This window comes from Cydia strobilella, chromosome 19 (assembly GCF_947568885.1).
Source record: "Cydia strobilella chromosome 19, ilCydStro3.1, whole genome shotgun sequence".
Taxonomy (NCBI): Eukaryota; Metazoa; Arthropoda; class Insecta; order Lepidoptera; family Tortricidae; genus Cydia; species Cydia strobilella.
The window spans coordinates 3,823,477-3,834,711 of NC_086059.1; the positions used below are offsets into that span (position 1 = coordinate 3,823,477).

General features: G+C 37.2%; 1 protein-coding gene across 1 annotated transcript; it reads right to left on the minus strand.

Moving 5' to 3' along the window:
- Positions 1 to 1,121: 1,121 nt before the first annotated feature.
- Positions 1,122 to 9,080, minus strand: LOC134750333 (uncharacterized protein DDB_G0283357). The gene is made up of 7 exons (XM_063685496.1): positions 8,806 to 9,080; positions 7,556 to 7,795; positions 4,888 to 5,388; positions 4,607 to 4,672; positions 2,777 to 2,920; positions 1,715 to 1,774; positions 1,122 to 1,262 (listed from the first exon to the last, which is right to left on the minus strand). Exons 1-7 carry the CDS (start codon positions 8,947 to 8,949, stop codon positions 1,122 to 1,124), a joined length of 1,296 nt encoding a protein of 431 aa, XP_063541566.1. The 5' UTR covers positions 8,950 to 9,080.
- Positions 9,081 to 11,235: the final 2,155 nt, after the last annotated feature.

Here is an 11,235-nt window from a genome sequence, read left to right on the forward strand (position 1 = left end):
CGAAATAATAATTTTGCAGCTCAACTATTTATTAAGCCGATGGATATTGGTTATAATGTTGACCGTTATTATTTGCTGAACAAGAGTTGCAGCTCGATTTTTATTTATTGCCGGCAACCTATTTTTTTTTGCAGATCAGATTGGGGATTGTCATTATAATGTCATTATAAACGGCATATTTTCATATAAATTTGACATTAACGATGACATTCCACACTTTGTCATTGCAAATGCCGTGAAAAGGTATCTTCGTCCGACTCTATCACGCTTTTGGATAAGGAAATCTGGTGCAATGATATTGGAGGAGGATTTCATTGGATATTTCGAAATGAAACAACGATGATATACGCAGTATTTTATTTAAGTATATTTAGATTCTTGTTATTAATAATAACTATCACATGGAATATAATTATTATAAATAATAACAATTACAGTCTTATACTTTTTATCACTACTTTAATTGCAGGCCTCCATTGAAGTTTAATTGTATTATTGACGCCCGTCAATTTTGAGACCTATCTTTTCGACATAATTTTGTATCAAATAAAAATGACAAAAATTTATTGAAATGAAGGGTCACAAAATTTGACTTCTACAAGGTGGTCAGAGAAAATGAGATTAAAAAGATCGATAAGAAAAATATTTTTGAGACGCTACGTCTATTTTAGCTGAGTGGTGCGAGGCTACGCAGGTTGCGCTCCCATTTGGTTCCATTGGCATTCCTATTTTATCTACCTCTTTCTCTCTCTGTCTCTCAAGAAGGTGCTGTGTATAATTTAGGTATCTGAATAAACTGCTTTTCTTCTTCTAGTTCTGTGCGTTCCGACAAACCAGGTTTGTCAACCAACAACTCCCGAAGTTCTAAAAACGTCAATTAAGATTTTTTTTCTCTTCTTAAACAATTTCGCTTGCGAACGCTATTCTTTTGATTTTTCTAAGAATGCTACGTTTTGGATTGCTACTATTTTTTTAAAGCCAAACCATGGATTATCATTACACAACAAAATGCTTAGCTAGCGTTCGTAAGCTACACTGTTGGATTCGGAATGCTCCTACAATCGCAGTCTGTTTTCGGAAATAATGAACCATGACCGGCGAGACATCTGTGGCCTCGCCGGTCACCATTTAGAGCTTCCAACCGAGCTGGTTTTAGACATGTCTGCTGAGAGCCCCATGAGCAGGCTTGCTATGAACCCGGCGGAGTCTTTCGGGCCCTGCTGCTCTCCGCTCTCGTCTGAGGCGCCCTCGGGGGCCTCGCCCTGAAACATCTTTCAGTTTAAACACAAAAGTAAAGTGAGAAAGTAATATAGGTAGGTATTACCATCTCAGTTTAGCGGATAGCTGTCTCCCGTTCTTGCAGGATTGCTAGCAGGAAACAGTGAACTAGTTTTGTGAGTTAGGCCTCGGCAGAGATTTAGGCCTCGGTAGAGATTTAAGCTTCGGCAGGAATATGTCGAGGTTAGCTTTTTTACCAGGTTTGGCAAGGCGTGTTTTCGCTGTGAAGTCTCTCTGGTCTTTAAGACCGAGGTTTACTCACAAAACTGCCGCGAGTACTGGGTTTTTATAAATATTAACCAAATATTTTTTTGTACATTAAGTAGTTTTTCTCAAAACCAGTCGAGTAGCAAAGTAATATGTGCACGTCTTTGGTAATGTTCCACTCATAAAATGTTGCAAAACGAATTAATTAGGTTATTCCTAATTGACTTACCGCACTAGTTCCGCTTATTAGTTTAGATAAGAATTTTCCAAAGAATGCTCCGTTATTTTGCTGTAACAATAAATTTTAATAAATTAACTAATAAATAAATAAATATTCTAGGACATTTTTATACAAATTGACTAAACTAAGTAAGCTCAAGAAGGCTTGTGTTAAGGGTACTCAGACAACGATATATATAATATATAAATACCTACTTAAATACATAGAAAACAACCATGACTCAGGAACAAATATCTGTGTCATCACACAAATAAATGCCCTTACCGGGATTCGAACCCGGGACCATCGGCTTCATAGGCAGGGTCACTACCCACTAGGCCAGACCGGTCGTCGAACTGATAAAAGAAGAAAAATGAAATATTAACAACAATAAGTACAACATTTTTGGAATATATCTTGGTACACTTACAGATAGGTCAACTAAAACAAAAAGAGGCTATCTACGTCTTAGCTGCGTTTGTTAGCATTATTAGATACCGTTTTAGGTATATTGCCGAATAAGTATGTGCAACGAATTCAATCGATCGATCAAATGCAGCAATGTGTCAAAATTCGTATACGACTTATTGCAGGGTCTATAGAGCCATTTATAGAGCGATTTTCACAAAAGTATAATATGAAACATAACATAATAAAAAATTACCATTTAATAAATTTAAGGCCAATCTGTTCGCCTGGCTCTTAAGAAAAACATTTTATTCAGTAAACGATTACATCTGCGAAAACCACGGTGAAGCATGAAAAAATATATTTTTGTATAAATTAACGCATGTTAGATTGTAAGTAGACACTAGAAATTTGACATTATTTTTGTATAAACTTTACTGACAATAGAAAATTTTGTTCTGTTTATGCTTTAGTTAGTTACTCGTAACATTAGTATAGGTAATTTAATTCTGTTTGATATAATTATAAGACATTTATATTGTGTATTTTGCATGCCGTTTCACGGTTAAATACTCGTATGATGGCTCCAATGAATAATTAAGACCTGTTTATGTTACCATATTTAAAGCAAATAAAAAATTATCAATTATCAATTATACGTACCGCGCCACCTCCAGTGATAGTCTCCAGAGACGTCAAAAGATACTGCGCTATTATAGTGCCCGGGTTCTCTTCGCCCTCTGATAACAGGCCCACGAACAATCCTATCCCGGACGCGATGAGACTGTTCAGATCTATACCGTCGCCCTGAAATCATACTACATTACTAGCAAATATAATTTTCACCTCAGCAGCTCGAACAAGCCTACTTTCGTCACTCCCTGGAGTGAGGAAAGTGCGACTTTCCTCACTCCAGGGAGTGAAACAATGTAGCTTTTTAATTTAGTGAAGGCCATGAACTTCATACTTTTATTACATTTTTTTTATGGTACGGTACGGTACGGTCCGGTCTCGTCTCGTCTCGTATCGTATCGTATCGTATCGTATCGTATCGTATCGTATCTTATCGTATCGTACATATTATAATACTTTTTTTTTCTGTTTATTCTGTGTAATTCGAAATACATTTTAACCTTTAATATGTTCTCACTACTGAGGTGAAAAATTATGTGTGCAACACGAGAGCAAAGTTATTTTACATCTCGTGTTTTTGAGTCCCTCGCTACGCTCAAGATTCTACCTTAGAATCTTTCGCTTTCTCGGGACTCAAAATAAACACTCGCAAGAAAAACCAATTTTCCTCTCTTGTTGCACAAATAACTATTGATTGATTGTAGACGACATGTAGTGTAAATTTTAAGTAATATTCGTGCCCCTGAGTTAGACAGCCGAACTAGATGGCGCTATACGGCGCCATATGTTTTGTGAATTGTCAATAGTTAACTTTTTGTAGCCAAATTTACCGCATGATATCTTCATCACTTTTTTTTTAAAACTTTATTGCACAAACAAAGAGAAATGTACAAATGGCGGACTTAATGCCAAAAGGCATTACTACTTATGTACGTTAGCTGTCCAATTCGAAGTAAAATTTTTTCTTAAACTTCCTCTTCCAATAGCACTATTTTTAAAGTCAAAACTCCGCCTACGCTAAGTTTGCTCCGACAGTGCCAATGTATGGAAGCGCCATACTTGACGCAGCACTTGGCGTGAAAACTTTGCGCCGTGGTCGTACTTTAGTAATTTCTGGTGAATAGGTACTCAAATTTGCCAAATTTTACAAACATCTAGTGAATTAAGTATGCACAGGAGCATGACTAAGTACAATCTTCATCTTCGTGTAAAGGGATCAAACTTCTAAAAACTAATTTACAGTACATATGGTGCTACTTTCTAGCACTAGTGCGTAAAGTGCACTTTTTGTGCATATGTCGAAAGTTTAAAGGGTCATCTGGACTGTAAAACGTTGTCCGATACACGTGCGAATAGGTAATTCCCAACTCGTGTCGATTTAAAACACTCCCTGCGGTCGTGTTTTAATTTATCGCCACTCGTTTCGAATTTCCTCTTTTCCGCACTTGTATCGAAAATAACAATTTTGTCTGCCATTGCTTTGCCACTTCTAACCCTCGCGGTGTAGCCCTCAGGAGATGGATACAATAACAGAATCAAAAGCCTAAGAAAAGAAATGGGCAAATACTCTTAACTCATCCTCCTCTTCTTAGCGTTTCCCGGTTTCATTTAAAGCCCAGGGTCCGCTGTGATAATAACTTTCAACTATTTAATAATTATTATTGTCAAATTTGGCAACCTAGGCTGTTTTTGATTCTACACAACAACATCAGTTACGCTTTTGGCGCGATATTGCTTACTGTTGAGTCTTTTTATAGCACTCCTACTAGCCCCAGAAGATTCATCAGTAATATCACGGGCTATAATTTTTATTGGTTGCTTGTCTAGTAGGTTAAAATAATATATTCAGATATAACTTACACTGAGATTCACCACAATACCACTGACTGTCGCCAGTAAAGATCCCAGATCTGACTCGCCGTTATCCTGAAAGCAAAAAATAATCACTAATAAACAAATTAGCAGTTTGCGAATCCAACTGCGCATAAATGCAGGTAATTTATCGTATTCGTCAATCAAGAGAGCCATGGCGAAAATAGTGCCACTGAACAAGAATCATTTTATGCAGCAGATACAACACCCGTACACCGTCTTGAACCTTAACGCATAACCAGAATTTAAAAAAAAAATGTTTTACTTACGCCGCTCAACCCAGCCAGTATTCCCAAAATACCGCCGCCTTGCCCATCCCCGCCTCCCGGCGGCTCATCGTCATCATAATCAGAATCGTTATCGCCATTACTATCATCTCCATTTACATCTGACGCCGGCTTAGAATCCTCGTCTTGCTGAGAGGCATTATTGTCCCCATTATTATCATCGTCATCGTCTTCTAAACTTTCTCCACCATCATTTTCGTCAGATTCACTGCTTTCCTCAGAATCATGTTCGTCAGATTCCTCTTGACTTTTCTTACTTTCATCTGACTCCTTCGTTTCTGATACACTGCTATCGCTTTTGGAACCGTTCTCATCGCTTTCTTGCCTTTGGAAAGGAGGTGGTCTCAAGTCGAACGTGTCGTCAATGTCAATTTCATTATCAAAGATTCCTTCTCTTCGTATCAATTTGTTTTGAGGTAGGAGCAGTGGTTGTGGGTAACGTCTTATATACTCTCGAAGCATATTGCGAAGTATTCTCTGAAACTGTTGAGTTGTTTTAGAACATAGCTTGGAATATGGGTGTTATAATTAGCGGATGACATTGTGTGAAAAGCAAAGTGCAAAAAGAACTTACCTTGTATTCAAGATTGAATACGTGCAAATAATAAATTGTGCAACACACGTGTAAATAGACGTTTTAGGTAGTTTAATAAATAATAATAAATAAATATTATAGGACATTCTTACATAGATTGACCAAGTCCCACGGTAAGCCCAAGGAGGCTTGTGTTATGGGTACTCAGACAACGATATATATAATATATACATTCTTAAATACATAGAAAACACCCATGACTCATGAACGAATATCTGTGCTCATCACACAAATAAATGCCCTCACCGGGATTCGAACCCAGGACCATCAGCTTCACAGGCAGGGTCACTACCCACTACGCCAGACCGGTCCTCGTAGTTTAAAAAATATTTTACATTCTGAGTAAGGCAAAAAATTTAAAACCCTATAAAGTTTAATGCATAATTAAATTAAATTAAATGAAAACCTTTTACACGGTGTAACAATAGTACATTTCGATGCTAGTGCGGAAAGTATGCATCACTTCACGAGTACCGAGATATCAAGACTCGGGAGAGTGAAGAATGACATTTCCGCACGTGTATCGAACGACGTTTTTAATACAGTTGCGAAAAAATAAGAAAAACAACAAGTAAGGAATAAAAACAATATAGAATGTTGCCTTTGGAAACTTAGCTTGCAGTAAGAAAAAACGCCTCTTTGTTTGACAGGCGTTTCGGAAGCTATTCGTACCATACTCTTAAGACAACGTATTAAGAACGGTTTTTCAATCTTCAATATTTAAAAATAAACGTGTTATAATGATGAAGAGGTAAGTAATAAAATATGAAATATGTATATTTTTCGTATTCTTACATTAACAGTAGGTTTTTATGTTGGTTACGACGTTTAAATGAAACTAATACTAACACTCATCAAAAGTATAGTCATGAATTATAATATATTATTATATTGTTTAATACACTAGCAGCTGAAAGCTGATGCGTGTATATCACTGCACTTGTTTTTTTTTACTATTAGGTCTATTAGTTGGAACAAGTATAAATTTAAAAAAATTGGAAAATTAAAAAGCACTAGTTCGCGAATACCAACTTTCCGAATGCTAAACAGCTACGTAAAATAGCACTTTTTGAGCAACTGTATTAAAAAATTAGTGGCAGTTCTTCTAAGGGTAAAATCGTTATCGAATTCTGGTTGAACAAGACACCTTTTTTTCCGTTTAAACAATTTTTTCTACTTCTTTGTGTAGGTACACCTTGTATGTTCAACTTTACTGACAGTTCATCACCGACCGAATTGAGGGTTCATTTATCTACTTGCCCTTAAACTAAACCCTTTAACAGAGTGTTAAGTAAAACCAAAACATGCCAAGTCCGTTGCAACAGAAGTGTTCGGCATGACCGAGACATTTTAGCTCAACTAAGCGAGACCAATGTCAACGGGAAGTGTATCAACATCAACGCTTCAACGACATTTATGTGCATCAGTGAAGGTGCAACACACAAATCGTACATTTACTCTACACGTGTACCTATAACCGTACAGATTATGTCAAAAGAGCCGGCTTATGCCAGATTTGCACTGATTTGTCATTAATGTGATTTGCAAGCTCTCTAGGAAACTAGACTTAGTACACCTCTAGTCACCCACACATTAAAACTTGCGAAGACAAATGTAATTTTGATTTGTCAAAATAAAGATTCAAAAAAATAGAACGGAATGAAAGACCTATTTATAAGCCTAGAAATTAAGCATGTCCAATATGTTAAATCTTTTCTCGTCTTCGAAGAATTTTTGAATTATTTTGTTCTGTGAGCAAAAACTGCAAATTAATCTCTTATGTGCTTTCATAGATTTGAGCAAGTGCACGGAACGGGTGAGCGGGTTAACAAAAAATACGATGAGTAACGCTAACTGGCGCGGACGCGTGCGACGGATTTTCCTTGCGATGTATTTTACCCGCGGGCGTGCACCCGCTCCGTGGCGACGGAGGGTAACACAATACATTAATATTCATTATTCAAGTACCATCGTTCACATTGTTAATTGACAATTCGTAAGCCTTATTGCAACGATATAAGATCCATCTACGGTCAATTTACAGTTAGTACTCACGTTAGCGCCTCCAGATGACGGGAACAGCCCATTCACCAAGTTCAACAAACTGATGATGTTGCTGCCACCGCCTCCTGTCGACGCGGTCTGCATCTCGGGGAAATCATCATCATCGTCATCGAGGGAGTTTGCTGCTTGGAACTCTTTCCGTTTGTCTTCATAGGTGTTGGTGACTGGTGGGAGGGTGGCCGCCGGGTTGATGGGCGCAACTGAAGCCTCATCTACTGAGTGATCTGTGTTCTGGAATGAAAATGGTTGGATTAAGGCACAGGTGGTCTTCAAGTGAAGTGCCATAATACTGCAGAGACCGACCAGTGGCGCCCTCATTGAGGGAATTGTGTTTTCTAATAAACCAATTAATTTGTGTAAAATCAGTATATTACTATTATTTATTGTACTATTGATTCCCCAACTTTTGGTTTTGTCACATAGTTTTATCGCTTCGCTTCGCGCTATCGCTTTATCAACTAAACGGCAAATGGTGGCCACATTTTTCCGTTTAGGTGATAAAGCAAAACTACACTAATTCATAACTCTTTATCTACCATTGTATCTTCTACACATGAACGCGTGCCTAATGCGTCCCCAAACACAAACCAGTCGACTCTTTTCTATTGTTGACTATTCAACATATAGCTCCATAGGTATCAAGCCCCATTTAGACGGATCAATAACTTGCATGCAATATTCGATACATTGCTAACTACAGTGTACTTACAATGGATCCAGTCGATCGACCAAATACCGCAATGTATACTTGTTTAACGAACATCGCTGCAAGTTTTTGGTCCGTCTAAATGGGGCTTTATGCAAACACCTTTCTACATCTACCTATCTACATCTTAAAATGATTTTAAATCGGGTCACTCACGTATTAAAATAATTTTAATATGTTTGAGTCTCACGGGAATTTTATTAAATATTATTTATTCCCCATAATCAAATCACAGACATTGTATATTCTCCTAAGTAAGTATTGAATTGACACGGCCACAGGAACGCACAAAGACCCCAAAAGACTCGCCGCGAACACGGAAGCCATTGCTGATACTTATTATTGTAAATAAACTCATAATCAAATCGCTCCACGAAATCTCCTTATAATCAAACACATTGTCATTGTATCCTTTCCTTCGTCTTGGCACGTACCTATACAGGAACGCAAAAAGCGTTCCCCAAAAGACTCGAACACATAAGCCATTGCCAATACTTCTTCTATTGATAACATATTACTATTCTACATTACTCACCAACAAATCACTCCGCGAAGTTTCATTAGAATCCAGCTCATTGTCATTGTATTCTCTCCTATGTCTTGGCACGTCCACAGGAACGCATAAAGCGTTCCCCAGAAGACTCAGCGCAAACACACAAGCAAGTCGACCTCTCGCCATTGCTAACCCTGCACAACTGACGACAACACACTCATTAATTTAATAAAATTAGCTTGCATTTGAAACTGGAATCTTGTAAGAATCTTCCATGCAATTACGGGACGGGTATTTTAAATTGTGTTACAACAGCGCGTAAGTGAAAGGCCTAGAACCAGAATATTATTGTTTGAGTAATCCCAGATTAAAAGTAGGTATATATGTAAATTAAGACTGTTAGGTAATGAACTATAAGATCAAATTATTCCATCGTTTAATGTCTAATGTTCTAATATTTTTTTGCCAATGTTCCTATTCGGCTTTGCTTTCTTTGCTGAGATTAGACAAAAAATCTTCTTATTTTGATTGCAAAATAGAGCCTCTTAGTGGCAATAATACAACCAGCCGCACGAAGCTTTTGTTCCATTGAAACGAGTTAAAAGAAATATTTTAAAGATATATAATAATTTATCAAGAAGTTCACAATAAACTAGTCAATCTTACCTCCAAAAATGTACGAGGTTATGCTACATACATACTATTGGAAAGTTAGAATCATAGTAAATTTAACCCGTTCCAATTGGTTAACTAAATTTAATAGTTACTATCAGAAGCATTTTACTCTTTGGTCCTTTTGGTGGCATTCGTAAGAATACGCCAACATCGATACATAGGTACAAACCTTATTTTGACAGCGTATTAGGTACCTACGTAATAATGTCAATAGCCAGAGAGGAAAATAGGGACTACGTTTGTATGGAAAAGCGGTTGTCCCCTTTACTCTTAAGAGACGAAACATATCGAAACTACCTAACCCTCTTAACCACTGGCGAATCATTTGCGTCACTCAAAGGAGGCAATTCTGAATATTGTAATTGATCTATAAAATATATCTAGAACGGGTCACTCACGTATTTTAAGTCGAAAAGCGCTCATGTTTCACTTCGTACCGAGGACACTCCTCCTGATGACACTCCTCGGTAATGGAGTGAAACATGTCGAGCGCTTTTCGACTTAAAATTAGTGAGTGACCCGTTCTTAATATATTTAATATATCTGTGTCTCACGGCAGTTTTGTTATTAAAATGTAACTGATCACCTAGATAATTGAAATTAGCTTTTTTATCTGTGGAAATGGTTACACAGACTACATCTTTTTTTTATCTATTAACTAACCTGTGACTAGATGCGGTGCTGGCGGATCGTCCGCGGTGATTGGTCCAGGCGACGGCGCATGGATATCTTATAATGATTCTTAGTTCCTGCGGCGGCTACAGGGTGCTCTTCGGATGATACGCGACATTTTGAAAAAAAAAAATAGCCAGTGATCGTTTTGGGGCATTCCATGAGTTGTCCCGTGCAAACGCATTTTTATATCATATATTATTTGCATTTTTCGGCGTTTCAGTCAATGATTATTTTACTGAGCATTTTTTCCATTCATTGTGATAGAAAAAACTCCTATACCCGCAAATCGTCAGAAAATTCGCGTTTCTATAGGACAGTTTCGTCGAACACGCCTCTATTGCGTATTCAGATATATTTGAGCACCTCGGCCGCTCCAATATACCTGATGTCAACTGTACCTATAGCACAGGGCGGACATGCTATACATCAAAAATTACTAGCGTTTCTATGTGTGAACGGCGCGACACGGGGCATGCGTCATTCAAACATCAAACATTAAACATTTATTCAGCAAATAGGCCACAGGGGCACTTTTACATGTAAATTTTTACAAACAATAAAATTAACCCAAAATTACACAAAAAAACTAATAAAAAATAAACAAACAACAGAAGTACTAAAATTGTTTAGATATGTAAAAGTCTCTAGGTGTGAGAGATAAAATGTATATAATAATAAAAAAGATCAAATTATCCAGACATGTAAAGGGTCTCCAAGACTTGAATTGTGTAAGTTGCTTAATATAAAATCAGTACTGAGCGGTCGGCAAAAGGTCGTCAATCTACTGTCGCGGGGCGAGGTAATTCGAATCGGGCGGGGCGGTGCGTGGCCGTTCTGTATGATAATAATAGAGGATATAATAAGATAGAGCGGTACTGTCATAGTAAATTTTGTAATCACTGTAAATTTACTGCCATTTATCGACATACTTTAAAACTAAAGATGAAGATTTATATAAATACGTCAAAATGTATTTAAATATGGATAAATGATTTTTTATCTGCATTATTTATTTTTATATGATTTTGACCCATGTTCTTTCACTGGTATGCGTTAAAATTATAAATAACAATCGAAACCGTCAACGCCCTCTATACGAGAGTAGGCCAAAGCTAGTGGCGC